The sequence below is a fragment of the Ochlerotatus camptorhynchus genome, unplaced genomic scaffold (assembly GCF_037179485.1).
Source record: "Ochlerotatus camptorhynchus isolate MF236.1 unplaced genomic scaffold, CSIRO-AGI_Acam_v1.1 ptg000243l, whole genome shotgun sequence".
Classification (NCBI taxonomy): Eukaryota; Metazoa; Arthropoda; class Insecta; order Diptera; family Culicidae; genus Ochlerotatus; species Ochlerotatus camptorhynchus.
Window position 1 is genome coordinate 301,885 of NW_027040733.1, and position 24,462 is coordinate 326,346.

General features: G+C 38.1%; 1 protein-coding gene and 1 non-coding gene across 2 annotated transcripts; one reads left to right on the forward strand and one right to left on the reverse strand.

Moving 5' to 3' along the window:
* Positions 1 to 309: 309 nt before the first annotated feature.
* Hey (Hairy/E(spl)-related with YRPW motif) lies at positions 310 to 23,664 on the forward strand. The gene is made up of 3 exons (XM_065225996.1): positions 310 to 565; positions 12,504 to 12,718; positions 22,838 to 23,664. The coding sequence occupies exons 1-3, from the start codon at positions 336 to 338 to the stop codon at positions 23,554 to 23,556; spliced, it is 1,164 nt and encodes a 387-aa protein (XP_065082068.1). The 5' UTR covers positions 310 to 335; the 3' UTR covers positions 23,557 to 23,664.
* On the reverse strand, positions 23,587 to 23,658 carry TRNAE-UUC (transfer RNA glutamic acid (anticodon UUC)). The gene has a single exon. It is a non-coding gene; the product is annotated as a tRNA-Glu (tRNA).
* Positions 23,665 to 24,462: the final 798 nt, after the last annotated feature.

A 24,462-nucleotide genomic window follows, 5' to 3' on the forward strand; every position in this document is an offset into this window, starting at 1 on the left:
ATTGCATGCGTTCGGCATACGTCATTAAATCAGTCGGACGTCGTTTGTACACATGACAAGTCACGTGTAGGCCTTACGGTCGCGCAAAAACCGGAAAACACACAAAACATAACGAGAAGAAAGACGGAAGCCGCCCGCCAAGTGAGCGAGCGCGTGTGCCCACACTAGAGGTCAACGGTTCCGCGGGCCTATTGGCCACCGGAAATTTTTGCAAAACACCTGATTCCTAACGAAGAGCATTTAGCCAAAAAGTTGAACACGAGTATTGTGGAAAGTGAAAGTGATAACTACGCTTTTTTTTCTGATTTCGCGACAAGTGCTAAACCGTTGTAGAAATGGATCATCATCATCACCACCATCACAGCACTCCCCTGCACTGGGGCTACTCGACAGTCAGTGGAGGCGGAGGTGGGGGCGTCAGTGGCGGCGTCGTGCCGGTTGCCAGCTCCACCCCCAACAGTCAGCACAACACGTGGACACCGCCGTCCTCCAAGGGAACGAAACGGACGCTGTCGGAGTCGTTGTCCGACGATGACCTGTACTCGGAGGAGTCGTCCAAGGAACAGTGAGTGTTGATTGTTTTTTTTTTTCTATGTTGATCCGGTCGAAATTTTAGAGCTAAGAACATTATTTCAATTTATTCTTGGGATGGGTTTGAGTTTAAGTAGAACTGATGTGATGTGGGTGTTCTCAAACAAAATAAAGATGTAACAATTAATTAATTCAAATTGATTGGAAAAATTTAATTGATTTTATGTGTGGATTGCAACCTTATAGTTTCCTAAAATTTTATTTATTTATATATGATTATGATAAGTGATATTTCAGCTGTTGTAATCTTTTTTTTTCAAATCAGGTCGTAAAATGTTTTCCGATTCCCAGAACCATATTTTTCTGCAATTCCCAGCAGTTTAATGTTGCCTCAAATTAATAGAAAAATGTGTCGATTAATAATTTGTATTGAACTTAAAATAGTTTGGCATACATCCAGCATTTCTATATACATCGATACTTTTCATTTCAAATAACCTAAATGTTCCAAAGACTCATGCAAGCATTAACCGATACAGTGACAAAAACTTGAAACAGTTAGAGAGATAAAATTCCTGTGTTGAAGACATGCTTTCAGGATAAGAAACTGTTCATGATTTAAATAAGGAAAGACATGAATAAAACTGGAATTATAATTTATAACGTGCCCTTGAGCAATGTTCTCGACTTTTCGTCCATTCACAAATTACTTGTCGCAAAGCATTGAATTCAAAACCCTCTTGTTTTACGTAATTCGTGATCAAACCAGATCAGTAAACTGATTGTACCTTTTGGCTTTTAGTCACCCTTAGAGGGTTCATTCGATCTACAAAATTTTGCCGATTAAACCTCTCGTCCTTGGATCTGTAGCGCTGTTTTCGTACAATCTATTACAGGTATCGTCCAGCGTCCACAAATCATAGGCATTTGCATTGCCACTTCGAGTTTTCTTGAGAGATAATATAGGCCATTATTGAACTCTCAGGCATTAAATTTGCATCACTATATTTTTTCCAGTAGCAAATAAATGACCGCTGGAAAATGCGAAGTGACACCAGAACCCAAACTTCTGGATCGTATCACCTTAAATAATTCACAGGAAAATTGAGAATGCTTAAAACCTGGCGTAAATCGATCATCATTTGTATTATACGTGAAATACAGGATGCGATATGAATTTTTGCAGTAAATGACATGTTTTACGCTAGTCAGTCAAATGCGTAATGTTTTTTTTTTTATTTTGTTCAAATAACACGATATATTTAAATGATTTTGATTGACAAACTCACCTTCTTTTTCGATGACTGTTGTCAGACGCTTCCGGAAACTGCTGTAAGTCCATTTTACCATGTTTCGACCTATTGATTTTGGCCTAGCCGTGCTGACAGGAAGACCTCCCGATCCCGGTATCCCGATCGAAGATGCCTCAAACAACATACTCAAAACGGATTGACATCGGGATTGGTAGGCGGCCAAACTTCGGAAAATTTCCGCAAGATCAATTTTTGCGTTCTCTTTCCATGGGCGACCTAACCTGACCAGGCAGAAGATCTATTGGTATCTCGTTCGTGGATGCCACACACAAAATAATCCAACGAATTGATATCAGGACCAGACATGAACAATCATTTGCATTCATTTCGTGCATTCATTTACATTCATTTGCCTCTAACTTTTTTCATCAACAGCATTCCACAAAATGATGTATGGAGCTTTTGTAGTTTTTGTTATACGCTACAACTTTTGCTAATAGCTCAAATCTGTATCTCTTATGCACCATGAATTAGAGTGGGCATAACTTGTTACTGTTTTTCAGTGAATGTAAAATACATTCACTGAAAAACAGTAGTGGCTTCTGTTCTCTCTGGTTCATCATGCATAAGAGATACGGATTTGATTTGTTGACAAAAGTTATAGCTAATAACAAAACCTACAAAAGCTTTGTACATCATTTTGCGGAATGATGTTGAAGAAAAAGTTAGAGGCAAATGAATGTAAATGAATGCACGAAATGAATGCAAATGATTTTCCATGCCTGATCAGGACTGCCAGGTGGCCAAACTTTTGAATCGCCAAAACTCCAGAACCTTTTCGGCGGTTCAGTTTTGCGTTCTTTTTGAATTGCGAGCTGATGTTTCGCTTAGTTGGAAGATGAAATGAAATTCTATAATATGATATACTGGTCTTTCCTATACGTATTACAAAAAAAGAATTTACTATTGTCCCAGGTACAGAAATAAGACTACAAATGAGCGAACGTTCTCTTGTTTCGACATCTTTCCGTTTACACAATATTGAGTTAGCTATCGACTGGTGCCAAATTTATCCAAGTCATATAACGCGAGCACGAGGAAGTTTTGCTTGAAATGTACTACAAAAATTCGTCACGCATGTGTAACTAAAGAATTATAGTATACTATCGTTAAATTAGGACAAAGAGACATGAAGGAATAATGGTTTATTAAATCATTCAGATCGTAAAATAGTCACCCAAATATTTGTTTGTTCTCAAAATTTAACTCTTCTATAGCTACTATGAAAACATGCATGGAATTTATTTGATTAAAAACTGCATTCAAAATTCAGTGCTCAGTACTTTTTTTACTTAACAAATTGGATGTTTTTCAAATTTATTTTTGAAAATTTAAAATGTATTTAAGGATGCATTCAACAAGTTGACATGCTGTAGAAGTTTACTTAGCTCGTAAATATAAATCATTTACTCACGATTTGATAGAAACTTGGAATACAATTATACCATTAATGCTTTAGCAACAAAACGTGATTTTCTGATATTGTTTACTTGAAGGTAGTAAGTTAACGCTTTCACTTTTTCTAAATCATGAACGTAAGCTTAAGCTCATTTAACCGTACACTCCGTAGTTGGTGCTTTTTGATTGACTAAAGCCGGCAGAACTATTTTTTTCACTCTTTACGTCCTTACGTTCATCGGACAATGTAGTAATTGTTAGGTCGACCAATTTGAGAAGATTGATTTTTACAAAACAAAGAAAAAGCGATGAAGACGATGAAAAATTATTCATGACTTCAAAGCAAAAATGGACAAGATATTAAAGAAACATACTGTCAACACAAGACTGACAAGACGTGACAAGAGTGAGGCCAAAATCTAACAATTATTCTGTCAAACGCAAACCAGTTCTTGTTTAGTCGATTTGAAGTGTCTTTTCGCGTGACATTCGTTGTCGTTACCACCTGGATTGAACGGTAATTACAGCAACTGTGGTATAAAGGGCTCGGTGGCCTAGTAGTGACCGCTTATGCTTACTGAGCACAAGATCATGGGTTCAATTCCATGTTCATTCGTTGTATAGAGTAGTTAGTGTTGCGGTGCCAACAAACGACACATCACTTACCATAATGAATTCTGATCTGCAACCATAACACACTAGACTGATGCAATATTTGAAATTTTCGCTCCACAGTGCTCAAACGGTTCCAAATTGGGTCCTGCTTAGCCTCCCAAAATTTGAACTACTTTAGTAAGAAACTGACTTGGCACTAACCATTTCAAGTTTATATGGGAATTACTATGGGAAAACTTATGTTTTTGTTTATATTTATCTATCGATTCACCACATCACTGTGCTTTTAAAAATGATAGAGATTGTAGAAAATTTTCTCAGCTACAACTTTGTTGAACACCACTTTTCAAACAAATGTACGGAACAAAAGTTATTAATTATTCAAGTCACTGATGTCTTATGATTATGCTCATTCAACTGTTCAGCAGGCAACATTGGTGTTCTTGGTGAGAAGAATAGAGCACAAATATCATGGCTACTATGTCACACTGCAGAATACAGTGTTGCTAACAGAACAGCTGCTTGATCATGCCATAAGAGTATCAATCTCTTAAACAATTAATAACTATTTAGTTTCACATTTAGCTGAAAAACGATATCCGGCAAAGTTGTAGCTTAGAAAATTTCCCGTAAGAATAGTTATAGAAATTTTCGAAAAAGCAATATGGAAAATGGGTAGAAGACAATGAACAAAAAGTTTGGTTTTCCCATAGTAATTTCCATATAAACTTCGAATGATTTGTGCCAAGTCAGTTTCTTACCAAATGAGTTTAAATTTTGGGAGGCTAATCAGGACCTGATTTTAAGCCGTTTGAGCACTGTGGAGCGAAAATTTCAAATTTTGCATCAGTCTAATAACACACATTCCTTCCCCATGATAGAGGTGGAGATGCAGAGATGTTCTCGGTCTCTAGTAGCAACGTCTGTCAAACTAATAGTCAAACTAAACGTTTCATCACTACCTAAAGCCCCACGTTGCCACTTAATAACAACTCAAGGAGGGAGTAGCCGTCAACAATGCTGATGATGGTACAGCACGCAAAAACCACCCTACTACCATAGAGCTAACTCTAAGACCAGAAGGTCCCGAAGAAACGTGCGCAACTTTTTGGCTCAGCTCTGGTACTCTTTTCGGTCCCAAGCTAATCGATGTACCCCTCGAGGCATAGGAAAATCCACGAACCCCTCATTTTATCTGTCAAACTTTCATAGCGAATCAAAACAAACATAGTGTAGTACTAGAATTTCGACTAGAATGGGGTACGTTAATCGATTTACTTGGGACCAATAGGCTAGTCAAGTAGTGAGCCAATTTAAAATCGTTAGTTTCCAACCGGTGCTACTACTTTCTCTCTGGGATGACCAAGTTGGTCATGACGAGAGGATCAACACAATAGTTGAGTAAAGAAGAATTCGACAGTGACATTCTCTTCGTTGATTTCCTCTTTTGTTAATAACTCGCTTGAATTAAGGTTTCTCAGTACATTTGCTGTTGCTTTTGATAGCCAATACAACCTGTTACAACTCTGCATTGAACAAATTCTAGAAAATTGTTTTGCTTAGCTGTAACAATGCCAAGAGAAAATCGATCAAGAGAATCGATCATCGCGTATGCGCCCTTATGCACACCATCGACTGGAAATGCTTTCGGCAACGTGGGGTTAGTTATTAAACGTCGCTAGAACTATTGCACAGCCGCAGACAGTATATGAGCAAAGGCGGGCGCACACTTTTTGCCTGTAGATTTGAGGGCATACTTCAAATCTCCGTGTACATCGTACGGATTAGGCAAAGAAGTGTGCGTTTGACTTTGTACTGTCGCTCATTTTCAACATCTATTCAATTTTCATACTGCCGTATTCTAACGGAGCTATCTACCTACCCTCTTCTAAGACCATTATCTAGCTAATAAATTCTCGATGAACATTTCAAATGGTCCTATCTGCGTTGTGATCGATTCTCTTCATCGACTAAAGCTTCATGTTAGATAGCATTTAACAGGTCTTATTCGTACAAAAACAAAACAGTTATAGCAATTTTTCGAATTTCGAGTGTCGTTTCATTTCCACTATACTTTATATGGAACGCATACTCCTGAAAGTGGTGACCACTTCACGAATCAGAATTTAAAAAGCTGTGGTTTTCTTTAAATCAATAGGGCTCGTGGTAAATCTGAGAATTTAGGACTGAAAACAGAATCTAAAACATGGATGGCTACTAACTGGCCTACCAAAAGATCCTGAACTTCCGTGGAAGTGGACAGTTCACGTGGCAGAACTTAAAGCGCTGTATTTTTTTTTATTAATCAATAGGGCTTATGGTAAATGTGTATGTTGAAGATTCTGAACTCGATCTGAACCTTGGACGACCATAAACTAGCCTTTCGGAAGATCCGGATAGGTGGTGTTTACATGTGTGGTTTTTCGTCCTGCGATTATTTTAAATCAATACCCAGCCACTAAATTAGATTCCACAGAACAACCCATAAAAGTCTTGAAACTCGCGTACACGACAAAATCTTCAACCGATTGAAATGTTGGACAAATTTTCTTAGCCCTTCAGAAACTGTATTTGTCAACTACTCGTTTAGATTAAGTTTCGTGAATGTACAGTTTTGCATTTAAAAATGTCGAAGTGAATTATGGTGAACCATCTTTTGCAATAGATACTCTTGAAGAATGCCGTACAATTTGATAACAAAATAAGAATAAAAGTGCTCTTTTGTTTAGAACAAATCATGAGCAAACGTATTTTTAAACATGCAGAGACAGCACCTCTTTATAAGATGATCTTATTTATATGAAAACTTAATTTTAAAGAGTTAGTTGGAAATGCTAGCATGAAGCTTTAGTGTGATAATTTATTAGCTAGAGAATGATCTTTAGAAGAGGGTAGGTGGATAGTTCCGTTAGAGTACGGCAGTATGAAAATTGAATAGAAGTTGAAAATGAGCGAAGGGCCATTAATGCGACAGTTTTTGAAGTTAGACGCACATCTTTTGCCTAACCCGTACGATGTACGCGGAGACTTGAAGTATGTCTTCAAGTCTACAGGCTCTCGCAAACATGGGGCTTTAGGTAGTGATGAAACGTCGCTAGAACTATTCCACAGCCGCAGTCAGTTATGAGCAGAAGGAGGACGCACATCTTTTGCCTGTAGACTTGAAGACATACTTCAAGCCTCCGCGTACATCGTACGGGTTAGGCAAAAGATGTGCGTCTAACTTCAAAAACTGTCGCATTAATGGCCCTTCGCTCATTTTAAACTTCTATTCAATTTTCATACTGCCGTACTCTAACGGAACTATCCACCTACCCTCTTCTAAAGATCATTCTCTAGCTAATAAATTATCACACTAAAGCTTCATGTTAACAGTCCGCATCGTGCTCTCTTGCCGTGCGGATCTATTTGCTTTTTGCTGAAGGAAGTGTTACTACTACCTAAAGCTACAACAAATTTTAACAGCACTTTTCAGTGCTCAACCTGTAAAAATTTTCTACCTTGTTCAACTCTTATTCCTCTTCGATCCTTGTTTGGACCCTACCCGAGGTAATCCTTCTTGGATATCGATTTGGAAAATTCCTCTTCGATCCTTCAGATTCTTATAGTAATCTGCTTGGAAGTCGATTTGGATAAAAATTTACTGCCGCCATGGCGCCTAAACGCAAAAGAAAGGGGCAAACTCTTGACCCCCCTTCTGATGAAATTAATTTGAGTAATCAATTTGATTTGCTCACGGATGATGAGAATGATCCATCATCCAAGAAAAATTCTAGTAAACTTTCCCGGCTTAATGCCAAGAAGGAAAAGATTCCCCCTATTGTGATAACCACTACCGATTTCCATGCTCTTCGCATGGAACTTTTGAATTTCGTGAAAGTTAAGTTTTCACTACAAATTGGACGTCGGGGTGAATGCCGTGTATTGGCTGAAACCTTGGACGGATTTAAATGTCTTCTCAAGTATCTTACTGAGAAGAAGCACAAATTTTTTACTTCCGACACCAAAACTGAACGTGTGTTCAAGGTTGTCATGAAAGGACTGCCCAGTGGTGAATCCCTGGATCAGATCAAAGATGAACTGGCAAAATTACTTGGAGTTGTGCCACTCCAAGTAATCAAAATGAAAATGAAATCCCGTCCTGGCGATTCGCGCAACGGGATTTCTAATGATTTTTATTTAGTTCACTTCAAGTCTAGTGAACTAAACAACCTTAAGGCCTTAAAAAAAGCTAGCCTTATGCTCCATGTCCGAGTGAAGTGGGAACACTTCAGGAAGACTGGAGGAAATTTCCAAAACCTCACCCAGTGCCGTAAGTGCCAGGGATGGGGTCACGGAACTAAAAATTGCTACATGCCAGCTAAATGCATGAATTGTGGTGATTCCTCTCACGCAAAGGACGACTGTCCTGTGAAGGAAGATCCTAAGAAATTTAAATGTTCAAATTGTGGTGAAAACCACAAATCCAATTTTTGGGAATGTAAGACTCGCAAAGCGATCCTACAATCTCGTTCTAACCGTCAGGTAGGAAACGCTCCACGTTTCCGACCAGGTACAAATTCCTCTGCTGTTAACAACGGTCAGCGAGGAACAAATTCTACATTCGTACCCGTAGGTACAAATATTTCCCCTGCTTCAAATGTTTCATCTGTACCTACTCCCCTCGCTGCTAACAATGTTCAGCGAGTTAATGGAGCTACCTATGCTGCTATTGCAGCGGGTAGAAATCAAAATACTAACCAACGTTCTAATGGAAATTTTGACAATTTTGACTTAGGAAGCATTACTGCCCCCAAAATGGAATTTTTACAGAATTCATTAATTGACATGATTTCTGATATGCTTAAATCTAACTCCATGTTTGATGCTATTCAAACTGGAGTAAAATTTGCAAATAATATTGTCATGACTTTAAAATTCAGTAATGGATTTTAAAGCATTAAATATTGTAAATTGGAATGCTCGATCTCTTAAAGATAATGAAGACGAGCTATTTAACTTTTTAAGAGTTCATAACGTGCATATTGCCGTTATAACTGAAACGTTCCTTAAACCTGCCCATAAGGTTAAGAAGGACGCAAACTACTTGATTTATAGAAATGATCGTCTTGATGGACCCTGTGGTGGCGTTGCCATCATTATTCATAGACGAATCAAGCATAAAATTCTTTCTTCATTTGAAACCAAAGTTTTTGAAACTTTGGGGGTTTCTGTTGAAACAAAATTTGGACAACTTACGTTTATAGCTGCCTATTTGCCATTCCAATGCGTAGGCCAGCAAAAGAATTTTCTCAAGGGTGACCTCCAGAAACTTACCCGTCATAGGTCTAAATTCTTCATTATTGGTGATTTTAATGCAAAACACCGCTCATGGAATAATGCTCAAAGCAATTCCAATGGTAATATTCTGTTTGATGATTGTTCTGCAGGTTATTACACTATTCAATATCCAAACAGCCCAACATGCTTTTCTTCTGCAAGAAATCCCTCCACTATTGATTTGGTCTTAACTGATTCATGTCAACTTTGTAGCCAATTGGTTACCCATGCTGACTTCGGTTCTGATCACCTTCCAGTAACTTTTGAAATATCCCAAGAAATAATTTGTAATCCCAACAGCTCTACTTTCAATTACCATAGAGCTGATTGGGAGCAGTATCGAACATTTATGGAATATAACTTCGATCCAAACATTCCTTTGCAAACCAAAGATGAAATTAATTATGCTCTTGAATCTCTGACTACTTCTATAGTTGAAGCAAGAGCTGCCTCAGTACCAAAATGCGAGGTTAAATTCGATTCAATTATAATAGACGATGATCTTCAGCTCTTGATCCGTCTTAAAAATGTCCGTAGGAGACAATATCAAAGAACACGCGATCCTGCCATGAAAGTTATCTGGCGGGATTTGCAAAAACAAATTAAAAAGCGATTCTCTGCCCTGAGGAACAAAACTTTTGAAAATAATATTTCTAAATTAGACCCGAGTTCCAAACCCTTTTGGAAACTCACAAAAATTTTGAAAAAACCTCAAAAGCCTATTCCAGCGCTTAAAGAAGGTGGTAAAATTTTGATCACAAATTTGGAAAAAGCTCAGAAACTTGCTAAGCAATTCGAGAGTTCCCATAATTTCAGTTTGGGTCTTACTAGTCCTATTGAGAATCAGGTTGCTCGGGATTTTCTGAATATTTTCTCTCGGGAAAATATTTTTGATGATTCCTGGGGGACTGATTTGGACGAAGTAAGGTCTATAACTAAAAATTTTCAAAATATGAAAGCTCCAGGTGATGATGGAATTTTCTATATCCTCATCAAAAAACTCCCAGAGAGTACCTTGTCTTTCTTGGTAAAATTATTTAACAGATGTTTCCATTTGGCATACTTTCCTGATAAATGGAAAAATGCAAAAGTTGTTCCAATTTTGAAGCCGGATAAAAATCCAGCTGAAGCTTCTAGCTACCGTCCAATAAGTTTGCTTTCTTCAATAAGTAAACTTTTTGAAAAGATAATTTTGAATAGAATGATGCTTCACATCAATACGAACTCAATTTTTGCAGATGAGCAGTTTGGATTTCGCCATGGGCATTCAACTACTCATCAACTCTTAAGAGTTACCAATTTAATTCGTTCAAACAAATCTGAAGGCCACTCAACTGGAGTTGCTCTTCTAGACATAGAAAAAGCATTCGACAGTGTTTGGCATGAAGGTTTGATTGCTAAATTGAAAAAGTTTAATTTTCCACTTTATATTATGAAATTAGTTCAAAATTATTTAACTGACAGAACTCTTCAAGTAAATTATCAAAATTCCAAATCTAATCGACTACCTGTTAGGGCAGGAGTTCCTCAGGGTAGCATTCTTGGGCCTATATTGTATAACATTTTCACTTCGGACCTCCCTGATTTGCCTCAGGGTTGCCACAAATCTTTATTCGCTGATGACACAGGCATTTCCGCTAAAGGAAGAAGTCTTCGTGTTATTTGCAGCAGACTGCAGAAAAGTTTAGATATTTTCTCTTCTTATTTACAAAAATGGAAGATTTCTCCCAACGCTTCCAAAACTCAACTTATAATATTTCCACATAAGCCTAGAGCTTCGTTTTTGAAACCTAGTAGTAGTCACATAGTCACTATGAACGGAGTTCCAATTTCCTGGTCAAACCAAGTGAAATATCTTGGATTAATACTTGACCAAAAATTAACTTTTAAAGATCACATTGAGGGCATTCAAGCCAAATGTAACAAATATATAAAATGTTTGTATCCTCTTATAAACAGGAAATCCAAACTTTGCCTGACGAATAAACTTCTAATATTTAAACAAGTTTTTAGACCGGCCATGCTTTACGCTGTACCAATATGGTCTAGTTGCTGCACTACCAGGAAAAAAGCACTTCAAAGGATTCAGAACAAAATTCTGAAAATGATTTTGAAGTTGCCTCCCTGGTACAGTACAACCGAAGTACATAGAATTTCGAATGTTGAGACTTTAGCACAAATGTCCAACAAAATAATGAATAATTTCAGGCAAAAATCGTTGCAATCCTCAATTGTAACGATTAATTCCCTTTATACTTAGATAAGATTTAGTTTTAGTTTTTAGTTTTAAGATATCAATTGTTATACTGACATGCAGGTTAAAAAACCTGTTTAAAATACTGAATTGCCAAGACATGAACAATGTAAAAACACTTAGATATATATCATAACAATTAAGGCTGGTACGTTACTGCAGTAACTGGAGCACCTAGGTTAAAATGAAATGTAATTTATTTTGAATTTGGAACAAATAAAGAGTTAAAAAAAAAAAAAAAAAAAGCTTCATGTTAGTATTTCTAACCAACTCTGATAACGCAAACTTCGCGTATGAAGTAACATAAAAACACTTTGAATGTTAATTTTAAAGCGCACTGTTTGAGAAATAAATCAACAACAACAATCAACTGTTTGACGATGAATTTGACGTTCCTGAACACACGGTAACTGAAAAATGTAGTCTAATTTCCAATTTCATCAAACATAGCGTACATAGTCATTGTCCATATTGATTGAACGCAATTCCATGATAAATTGCTATACCAAACGGTTCAGAAGATAAAGAAAGCGAGAAAAAGATTAAGAAAGATTATGAAATCAGATATTGGAGCTCATTTATCTTATCGTAACTCTCAGAACAAAGAAGCGCCATTTTGCAAGCTTTCTCAGTACCTTGATGTCATATATCCTGTCACCAAACTCATCTTCGCTAACTTCAAAGAGCTCACTTTCATCAAAGTCCAATCGAAATTGAATTCCTCGTCCATTCCGTAGCAGCGTGATAGGAAAACTTAATCGAATAAAATTGTCTCGCACCTTGCTGTGGACTCCCCTCTGTACGATCTAACCCCCCCCCCACCCAGTGAATTTTCTTGTAACAACTTTCCCCCCATCAAACTCGCTTATCAAATAAGCGTGGGAACCGAAACTCAGAACTTACTCAACCGCATTGCCGATTCGACGGACACGGTGGGGTGTGTAACGACATGGAAATAAAAAAAGTAATATATTATGTTACACATGCATGCATGGCATGTTCCTCTCCATCACCCGGCAGCAAACACCAACTAATTTGCTCTTTTCTTCTCGTTCCCACGCCACCACCCGTAGCACCTCACCTGGCGAATCGGACAGCTGTCAACTGCTGAGTCGGAAGCGACGTCGCGGAGTCATCGAAAAGAAGCGCCGAGATCGGATCAACTCGTCGCTGTCGGAACTGAAACGGCTGGTCCCAAGTGCCTACGAAAAGCAGGGTTCGGCCAAGCTGGAAAAGGCCGAAATCCTACAGCTGACCGTCGATCACCTGAAGCAACTGCACTCACGAGGTAGGTTCGAATCCCCGCAATGAATATGTGATTTAGTTTCAACCGGGCGAAAAAAAAAAATCCTATTTAACAAGGAAGTTGTGACAAGATGAAATCTTAAAAGATGAGTACCTACTTACCTATACCATGGACCATCTGTTGCTTGACCGGAACACGTACTCATGTGTCATGTTCGTAAGTCAAGGACTTTTGCTTTCTACCATCTTCTTACTTACTGGAAACCTAATTAACGAAGTCAATACCGAAGGAGCCATACGGTGTTGGATACGCGACTCCTGGTCCTCTGCCTGTTCTGCAGAAGAGCATGAGGGTTGTTCCGTTCTTCCTCATATTCCTTCTATTCACTTCATCTCGTCATCGTCCAACTATCCGCTGTAGGTACATGGTGGCGATGTTTATCGGGTCACCTATATATATACCATTATGATGGGAAAAGGAACTTAATACATCCGGTATCCTTTTTCCCACGGTTATCCTGTACGGGTGTATGGGTGTGTGCGACCTTTTCTTCCCTGGCGCTGGATACGAGAGTGAGTGGGAAGAACGAAGGAAGGCAGGACACGGACCCTTGTCAACGGAATAAAAGTTTGTTTTGCTACTTACCGCTCCGCGTTGTTCATTTTGAAGTTGTTTTTTTTTGCGTCTTCTTTTCGAAACTCTTCAAGGCAAGGCAAAAATAAAATGCGACTTTGCCAATAACGGTAGCACCAGTTGGAGAAAAAAAAGTTCGACACGCTCCTCGCTCTCCGGACTGTTTGGAAGGATTGGATTATTGGGATAAGAGTTTCTATCGGGCTCTGTAAAATTTGATCCTGTAGAAAAGCTTGATTGGATCTGCCCTGCTTTTGATGATGCTATTAATGTTACTAAGTTATCGTTATGTTCGTTCTTACTTGATTGTGTCCTACTTGTTAATTTTATTAGATTTATCTGAAAAAAAAAACATTCCAAAAAAATTGATTAAAGAATCTTTACTGAAATATTCAAGTTATTTGGTATCACGGCTGAAATGTTACAGCTGTTTATGTGTGATGCAATTTCAACGTGGACAGTCTTTAGTGTTAGATATGATCATTAGTTTGAATTATATCATACTCAAACTGGATAATGAATACCGCAAAAGCGATACCAAGGCTAAATAATTATGAGAAAATAGGCGGTTTGTACATTACTTTAATTTGATCTAAGTTCTCCAAATCATCCTGGAATGCAGACCATGCGATCCGCTAGTTTCAGGGTTGTGGATTATATGCGTATCACTTAAGGTCGATTTCCAAAATATTAACATCGATTAAAAAGATGTGTCAGGATCAGAGTTGAAAAAATCATGAAAAAATCACCAGCATTCACTATGAAATGAATTTTTCATCCATAGTGAACTTTGATGAATTTCAGTGATTTTTTCAGCCCTGGTCAGGATCTCCATGATTGGGATATTGTCCTTAGCAACGAAATGTGTCCAAACAGTTTCCTTGAGTCGATGCGCATCTTTCATGATCGATTTCAAATGATATAGGTTCTCCAAATCATCTTGGAGTTCAGATCGAATGGTCAACTTGATCTACCATGACTAGAGGTTTGCGCCGCAGTCGGCACACTTTTATTGGCGCGCCACCGGTCTATGATAATCCACGTCGACCGATTTTATTTTTTCAAGTGCAGACGGCGTTTTCTGTTTCCCGTCAACTTTGGTCAGGAAATTTTGTAATTTGACTCGCAATATTCCACCGGTTACAACAATTTCAATGTGGAGCAGCCCTGTATTGATGACCCATCAAATTATTATTGAATATATTATATTGGCAATACTTCTACCTTGTGTGGTGCACTTCATATACACACCTCGAGATATCACTTTTGACGTTTCGTTTTACTACCTGTCGCCTAAGTTGCCACGTGATTTTTAGAAAAAAAAACTGGCTGTTTTAGAATAAAAAATCTGGATTTGTCTGGATGTAAGAGATGGGACCATTATCATCATCACCATAATCATCGTCATCATTATCATTGGATTTAAAGTTAACATGATTATTTGTAGCCAGAATTTCATTCATTGTCGAAAAATTGTGTATGTTAAGAGATTTCGTTCAGTTTATATTGAATTCTCCTAGGTTAGCGGATTAGCGATTCATGAGCATAATTAACCACCCATGGTTGCTACTCTATTATTGCCAGATCAGCTGCAATTACACAGAGCACAAATAGACGTTGCTTGGGACTAGCAATCATCCTCAATGTGTAAAAACTGGTGATCTGAAACTAGGCAATACCCGAACGCAGGTGAAGAAAGGAATGGGTAGAAATGTGTTGACATGACACTCGCTATGATATGAGTCGAGAACAACTCTGCACTTCCACGAGGAATCACTGGGATGTTTTTTTTTTCTCTGTTCGGGACCTAGCACCACTGCGACCAGTAATTTTATCTATTGTAGTATCTTTTTTCCCGTGTCCTTAGTTTAGCGCATGTCGTATTACTCCATCAATATTGAGAAATGATGAAGTATTCGATTTTTTAACAGTTGTCATTCTTGCATTTATCACAAGGATCCGACTCTAATTGAAATCTCCTGTTATTTATACCCTTCAGAATGTTGAAACACCCTCCAAAGGCGCGCCCCTTTGTCAGTCAAAATTGAATTCCTTAGCAACAAAATTAAAGAATGACACCGATAGTGACCATGCATCAGAACCCTAGTCTTAACCACTTCAAACTACGGAACAACGAATAGAAAATTAGGAATCACATAGATGAAGACAACTAACTCATTTTTTTCCCTTGTTTCAAGATCATCCTCGGTAGACAAGGCCGAGTCTTGTCACTATCAACAAGACATAAAAAGTAACAAGGACTAAGATGTGTTCCTTTGATTAATGAAAAATCCTGTTCCCCTAGTTTGAAGTAGTCAGGACTAGGAATGGGTGGTAGATCTTACATCCCGTGATGTACCACGAAAAGGTGATCTACCCACGTCACTGGGATGTTGGCCTAGAGGGTTGGGTTTGCAGCAGGGTTCGTTTTGGTGAACGTTAAACTGAATTGATGTCTTAACGCGAAGGAGCTTGGGATTGAATCCACGGTCTTCTGTTCAGTAAGCAAAAACGATTTCCATTAGGCAAACGAGCTCCTTTCTTATCATCGAGTTGCTGTTATTACCATCTAGTCATAATAACAAATAAAACGATTCACGAATGTTGAATGTAGTGGCGCCGGTGGTGTAGTGGTAAGCGTGATTACCTTTCACTCCAGCAGGCCTGGGTTCAATCCCAGTCGACGCCGCCGGGATGTTCTGAGGCATAACATCTCTGATCGGAAGGGAAGTAAAAGCCGTTGGTCCCCGGTTCATGAGTTGATGGGTCGATAGGTAGGGTCCAGGTGTGGGAGCTGCCCTGGCGTCGTCGGTAGCATTGGTGCTCAGCAGGGAAAACAAGATCGACGGAAAACAAATCAAGGCAAAACAACAAGAATGTTGAATGTGAATGGCCTGAGATTAGACAATTCTAGATAAAGCTGGAATTAGGGTGTAACAGCTTTTGTAAACTATGACTTCTCTCGATGATTTCTCGAAAGTCATGGTTCTTCCTGGAAAATCAACATCACCATTGAAAAAATTTGAAAAATAATTTGCATTCATTTCATACAATCATTTACATTCATTTGCCTATAACTTTTTTCATCAACAGCATTCCACAAAATGATGTATGGAGCTTTTGTAGGTTTTATTAACTACAACTTTTGCTCATAACTCAAATCTGTATCTCTTATGCATCACGAACTAGAGTGGGCAGAACTTGTTACTGTTTTTCAATGAAAGTAAAATACATTCATTGAAAAACAACAGTGGCTTTTGTTCGCTCTGGTTCGTCATGCATAAGAGATACGGATTTGACTTGCTAACAAAAGTTGTAGTTAATAACAAAACCTACAAAAGCTTTATACATCATTTAGCGGAATGCTGTTGAAGAAAAAAGTTAGAGGCAGAGGAATGTAATTGAATGCACGAAATGAAAACAAATGATTTTCCATGCCTGCCCCCTACGCGATGGATATGTTAGTTTGTGTAAGCATGCCTTGAATTCCTAGAAATCAACGAAAGAAATCATTGTTTACAAAGGCTGTTACGCTCTAATTCCAGCTCTATCTAGAATTTATATTCTGCTCAGTAAGCAAAAACGGTCGCTCTAAGGCCAACAAACCCATCATATCACATCATATCGTAACACGAGTTGTTGTAACCCGGCACCGATAAACAAGTGATTAGACCATAATTCTTTTTAATATGAAAGGACCTGGGACCGCGTTTTCTGCTCAGTAAGTAGGCCACTGCAACCGACGATCAAATCCGAAAACTAAATGCTACGAAAAAGCAATTAGGACTTCATTAAGTTCCTCTTTCACGCGACGTTCAATGTTTCGATTTGCTCTTTATGCATTGTTCAGGCTATCGTGTCTCTTACATCATAACATACTATGACCAACGTGACGCTTGTTTAAGCCCTGATTAAACAAGCTATTCAAATGGAATTACATTCTCGAAAGCAGTCAATAATTTATCCCAAACGCGATTGAGGTTCTCCCGGCAGGAAACAAACGGATTGTTTTGAACTGGAACAAGCAACCAACACAACCTTAAACTAATTTTGGAACATTTCGGAAAGTAAAAGATATACACAACCACATAAAAAAACATAAACAGTAAACATGGCACACTTCCTAATTCAAAACCAACCACCATAAAACCTCCATCGAACTCTTTGAATCACAACAGATAATAAACATAGCATACATAGGATTTTATAAAATACCATTGCTACTTGCCTCTTCATTGAAAAATATCAGCAACAACCACTTTTATCTTGCACTATAGTAGATAGGCTTTCCCAAGCAGCACACTTCCATCTAAATAAGTTGCTTCAACATGATTGTGACTGGAATAAGTTGCACACAAGTAACCACAATTGTTCAGTGACAAGTGTGCTGCTAGGATTGAGTAATTTACCCAGTGAAGCTTATCCAAAAGTATCTATTTCTATCAAGAAATTATAATTATAATTTTTAATTTGATTTAAATTAACTTCACAATTCGACAGGTATTGTGAATACTTCTCCGAATCTTGTCATTATTAACAAGGCATAAAAAGTAACAAGGACTAAAATGTGTTCCTTTGATTACTGAAAAATCCTATCCATTGAATTTGTCAGGACTAGGGTTCCGAGGTAGATCTTATACCAGATCTTGAGCGGAGTAGCGATGTAGCTAAATTAACAAACTATTAGCGAACCGTTTAGCTTCGCTTAACTTGTGTGTGCTTATTCCGCTAATTTTAAGTTTTTGATCATCAACCTGAATCATTTTCCGTGGAATAATAATAATAATAGAAATCCGTGAGCTTTAAAATAGTTTGAGGCCTCCTTTGTTTTACATTGTGAACCAAGGCGAATTGAGCACTCTCGAAAAATCTGGTCAAATAATGAAAATCTAGGTCTAGACAAAAAAATTGTCTGAATGTCTGGATGGTCCATAAAAAACTGGAACGTTGGCAACGCGGCCTGCTTACTCACGCATTGGACTAAACCGGACAAACTAAGAATATGAGTAACTTTCTAACCCAAATTTGGGTAAATATAATCCATATATTAGTTAGTTTAATGCAATTTTGACTAACATTTACACATATTTGGGTTGATAAGTTACACATGTTCCTAGTTTGTCGAATTTAGTCCAATGTGGGTAAACTATACCTATATTTGTGTTATCTGTTCGTCGCGTGATCGCTATCTTTTTTATGAACATTAGCATATAGACGATGACTTTGTAAAGCTTAGTCTACATTAAGATTTTTTGTCTCACAACAATTGTTTAATTTTTTCTGGGTGTGTATCAAATTTCGTGAAACTTTGATTGTTGATTGATCATATATTCAAGATATACTAGTATAGTTTTGAGCTTTATTGAGTGAATCAGTCGGAAGTTTGATCAACTTCTAATAAGAACATCCTTTTACAAACTGCTATATTTATGAGAATAATCAACCAAATAATCTTAGATTCTGCTCATGTATTACAAAAATAAGGATCTTATATTTGGCTTCAATTTTACTAAAATACGTTCATTACGAAAAAATGAGAAAAGTTTTTTTTTGTAATCAAAATATGCCCGTTTGTTTGGCAAAAATAATGCTCTCAAATTTTCATCTAACAATTCGACAATGAGCATGCATAAAGGCGTATACACGATGCTTGATTCTCTTTATCGATTTTCTCTTTGCATTGCTACAGCCAGGCATGGAAAATCATTTGCATTCATTTCGTACATTCATTTGCCTCTAACTTTTTTCATCAACAGAATTCCGTAAAATTATGTGTGAAACTTTTGTAGGTTGTACAATTAACTACAACTTTTGTAAATAACTCAAATCTGTATCTCTTATGCATGAATAACTAGAGCGGGCAGATCATGTTATTGTTTTTCGGTGAGTGTAATATACATTAACTCAAAAACGATGGTGGGTTCAGTTTGCTCTGGTTCATCATGCATAAGAGATACAGAATTGAATCGTTGACAAAAGTTGTAGCTAATTATATAACCTACAAAAGCTTCATACATTACTTTACGGATTTCTGTTGATGAAAAAAGTTAGAGACAAATGAATGTAAATGAATGCACGAAATGAATGTAAATGATTTTCCATGCCTGGCTACAGATAAGCGAAACAATTTTCTAGAATTTGTTCAATGCAGAGTTGTAACAGGTCGTATTGGTTATCAAAAGCAACAGCAAACGCACCTAAAAACTTTAATTCTAGCGAGTTATTACCAAAAGAGAAAATCGACGAAGAGAATCGATCATCGCGTTTACGCCCTTATGCATGCTCACTGTCTAATGGATGAGCCTAAACAAAATAAGGAGTGTTAATAAATGTCTTAAGTTTCGATCAGTTAAACAATTTTTTTAGGATATTGTGAGTGATCAGAACAAATATTAATTGTTGGTGGCACTATAGTTGAAACCGCCTTACAATGGGTTATATTCTGCATTTAGCTTGTAATTAGCCTGAAATAAACTAAACTTACTTAACGTTTAAAAAAACAAACAAATAATTCACGATTCCATGAGGTGAAAAAAGGTAATAGAGATCAGAGGAAAACAATTCACTTGTGAAGTTGCAGCTACTTCGTAAAAATAATATTCCAAAAATGTGGTAACTATCCGCGGCTTGTTTTCGTGTTTGCTTTTTCTTGTAATATTAACTTTGAAACAAATAATTATGAAGATTTGTGTAAGCCTATTTTGAAGTATTATAATTTAAAGCACATGTTGATTATTATTACTAAGGAATTGAATAAAAGCATACGCAGTGTGATATGTATAAAAGAGAAAAAGTTTTCTCTTTTAAAATATCTATTGATACTCCAGATACAAATTGTTTGAGATTTGAGAACAATTTATTAAAAAAAATCAATGGGTGCCGCCACCGCCAACTTTTTTGAAATCGACACACACCTCTAACCAGGACTGAAACAATATTCTAATCAACGAAACATTTCCAAACAGTTTCAAAGAGTCGAACATAATTAGTATTAAGTCAAATGATTGAAATTCATTCAAAATTGAATATATTTTAGTCACATGAATTAAAATTGAAATTCAAAAATGTTCTGCGCAATTATTTTGAAGAGAATAAAAAATAAAATTTTCAAATTGGACGTGGTACAGATGAATGTTTATTTTGTGGCTCAGTCCTAAATCAAACGAGAAAATTTTAATCTACCTAATGTTTTGGTCATGGGTTTCGACCGTTTTCAATGAAGTCAACCCTTCCAAACTCGAGTTTAAAGGGATCATTGAATTAACGTTATAATTTTACGGATTTTTTTTTAAATATTTGAATGGGAAAAGTGGTCTATAAAGTAGATGGGACAGTTAGGAAGAGAGCGACTAAAGGAGAGAGTACTGTACATTATATCCCAAAAAAAAAATCATTTTCCAAGTTTTAACTTTAAATATCACTAACATTACTTTCGAAGATTGACAAATTTGATTTTCTAATAGTCTCCTGGGTTATAGTTTAAAATATACCTTTGCTCTAATACGTCATGTCATTTCGTGAACGACTGTTATATGGTGACATAGCAATTTTTAACAAATAAATTTGACCTTGTATCGTTGTAACATATGTATTGTGGATGTACTACATTCAACCTAGAAACGTCTAGGTATGCTGACCATAATTTGTAGAATTCATTCATTGTATACATTATTCCAAAATTTATTAGAAATAATTTTGCGATTATTACCACAATTAATTAAAGAATTCGTATATAGACAACAAGAAGAACTTTAATTAAAACCTACAATGTGACGTCATGAACATTTCCGAAAGTGGACTTTTCCCTAAGTTCCCTAAGAGCATTCAGTAGGGCAGTTCAAATTATCTATTTGGCATAGCGCAATCGCAAATTTGACTCTGATCAACCTCCTGAATTGACTTTTTTTTCACTCGAAATTAACTGTATGAACAATTCTACGGCGCAGTGTAAATTAACACAAACACGAGGAGGAATTGAACGAACATAAAAAACAACAAAATATCTCATGCATATTCCCCCTCTCTATTTCAATTTTTATATTACTCTGTACACACCGGCTCCGTCCGCCGACGTGTGTGACCACCATCGCCTTCCTTTTCCCACACGCCGCAGCACCGAGTCCGGCCAATTGAGCCTGGCATTCAGACATCAACCCTCCCCACTTTTCTACAAAACATTCTCTATGCTTGGCTCTTTGTATTTCCCACAGTTCCTCGTCGCGTCGCTCGGTAGTCGGTAGTCAAAAATATGTGAACGCGTACGCATTCTAGTTGCCACGCCGCATTTATGGAACGAAGGGGGAAGGGAAACCATCGCGAGTTAATGTTTTGATGATGATTTCACACACGTATTAAACAATATGTAATGTATTAACAGAGCGAGAGGGGACGACTTATCGCTCTGCCTCCGATGGATGGTGGTGGGAGGGGGTGGTGCGATGGTATCATTATAAAAAACTGATCGGGGAATATATTTCCCACCACCCCGAGTGTCGAGGGTAAGGGCGCAAAGGGAATACTGTGTATCGGTAATTCGCTATCGGGAACGGGTAAAAGGACCTACTGCGAGCTCGCATTACCACCGGTCCATAGTGGCGTTATCAGAACCGTGGGAGAGAACGATTAGCCCGTTGATCCGTAATGCAGAAATCGTTCCAGGAAGAAAGGATAAATACCGATAATGGAACGCAACAACCCGGCGCTGCCTGTTTTACATTTTTTGTGTGTGTTCTCTCTCTCTCGACGAAGCTGATGATGGGAACCCTTTTTTGGCTGATTGGTTTTTGACGTTTTTGATTTTTTTGTGGTTTCCCATACAACCGAAAATCGACTGGCTTCTCACGAAAAATGCGCTTGATTCGCCCTTCCCACACCTTCAGTCAGTGGTCAGGATGCCTTCTATATCAGCCTTATTAATTATTTGCCCGGAAGGTTCAGCGTTGTTGTTTTGGGGCGGAGAAAACCACTTATTTGTCTGAGCTCTTGGAGATGATTATTAGCTTTGGCGTGATTCAGAAATTCATTCATAAATGCTTAAGATGTCCGACCAAATGCCACAAATTAAAGGTGCGCAGCAGTTGTAATGGGTGCATTAAAAAGCGCTCAACTATTGCAAACATCTACTGCATTTTTTTTAGAACCATCTATTTGTCGGCATACGTTCTGTTCGCGAAATTTAATGGCAATTCAGTTGCAACTGTCAGAAATTTAAACAATATCTGAAAACACTGCATTCACAATAGTGTGACTCCCTGTATGAGCGCAGTATTGCCTTTCGGTTCCCGTTCCCGTTCCGTGGGAACGTGGAAAAGTTAAAATTGACACGCGATGAGGTAGGGAGCAAGCCGACGACGAAAATTGATATTTATGGGTAGATTGGGACCTGTTAAATAGGATTATTATGTTATTATTTTTATTGTAGAATACTCCCGGCTCATAAACGACACAATCATTGCAGAAAAGGTACGCACGGCTTTGCCACGGTCATTAAAATTTGGTCCCTTTTCGATTGTCCTTTTTTGTTTGCAGGATTAGACGAAGCCAGCTATGATCCACAACGTTTCGCAATGGACTACCACATCATCGGGTTCCGGGAGTGCGTTGCCGAGGTTGCCCGTTATCTAGTCTCCATTGAAGGGATGGACGTTCAGGATCCCCTCCGATTGCGTCTGATGTCCCACCTACAGTGTTTCCTCACGCAACGGGAACTATCGTCCAAAGCGAACGCTAGTCCAGCCTGGTCCCACAGTAGTTCGTACCAACCGGCTTACCCACCACACTCGTCGACTTACTACCACCAGAACTACGCACCGCAGAGTGCGTCTTCGTCTGCACCGTACATTCCACAGGTTGCCACCATCCCGACACACGACCAGACGAATCTGTCGCATGCAACGGCACTGCAAACGGCCCATCAGGTGCCACCGCACACGCTCCATCCGTCAGCCTATGCAACAAGTGCCACAGGCAGTGCACACGATCTGTACACGAGTCAGCACGATGCCAGCTCCGCTAACCATCAACAGCAATCACAACAGTCGCAACAGCAGCAATCCCAATCGGCGGAGCAAAATAATCCTACCTACACCGACATCTCCAATCTGCATCCCAACCGTGGTGGCTATGGCAACAACGCCGCCGGTTACGCCGTTAGCACCTCCACCCACGGGTACACCTCCACTTCCAACAACTACAACAGCAACTCCTCCAAACCGTACCGCCCATGGGGTGCCGAGATGGCTTGCTAGATTAACCCGTACACCAACCAACCAAAAAATTTCCCATACCGGGAATCGAACCCGGGCCTTCTGGGTGAAAGCCAGATATCCTAGCCACTAGACCATATGGGATGGGATACTCCATAGCAGGGTCAATTTCAACAAATTCTCTTGTACCAAAGTGATAGTCCTTCGTTTTCAAATGAAACAGTAACACCAACCCAGTAACTAACCCATCAAAGTACTACTACTGTGTTATAAGTGACTCATAACGTTATTCGATATAAGTAGATAACACAGTAGAAGATAAGAAATCCTACAAACGTAAGCGAACCACGGCATCAGAGAGAGCCGTTTGCCAAAGAGGTCATATCGTTTTCCTTCTATCTACAAATATGCCAACCCTTTTTTCCTGTACTGAAGATAGTGGTACTGAACGAGAGCTTTAAATTGCATTTCCACGCTGTATGTACATAGCTAGGGTTAACAAAGATTTCAATCATCTCTCGTCTTAGGTCTTATTTATTATTAGTGATATAGGACAAGCAAAGATTTATATACACAGATTCATTTTTTTGATACCAAAACCTAAAGAGGAAAATTAGAATGAAAAACAAGAAAAGAGACTTTAATTCTTCTATAGCTTTAAGGCCGGAACTAATCGAGTCAATTAGAACTGTAAGTGTGCTACTCTTAGCTTTATAATGCAAGGAATTGAAACATTTGTATGTATAGATAGCTAAGGCAGATGTTTCCATTTTTTTTAAATAACAAACGAAATCGGAGTTGTGATTTCTATGAGAAGCTTTTTCGACGAGTTTTTCTACCTACCATTTGTATGAAGGTTTTTTGAGGATTTTACTGAAAGTGAATTACCAAAAAGAATAAATTATGAAAGAATTCTAATTGAATACCAAGCATCTGTAGTGAGTGGTA

What these genes read in the sequence shown, in the direction of transcription:
- Hey (XM_065225996.1), top strand. Translation starts at nt 336, where the DNA reads ATGGATCATCATCATCACCACCATCACAGCACTCCCCTGCACTGGGGC. An exon ending in GAGGAGTCGTCCAAGGAACA is followed by an intron (nt 566 to 12,503) that starts GTGAGTGTTGAT and finishes CACCACCCGTAG; the next exon opens with CACCTCACCTGGCGAATCGG. An exon ending in GAAGCAACTGCACTCACGAG is followed by an intron (nt 12,719 to 22,837) that starts GTAGGTTCGAAT and finishes TTTTGTTTGCAG; the next exon opens with GATTAGACGAAGCCAGCTAT.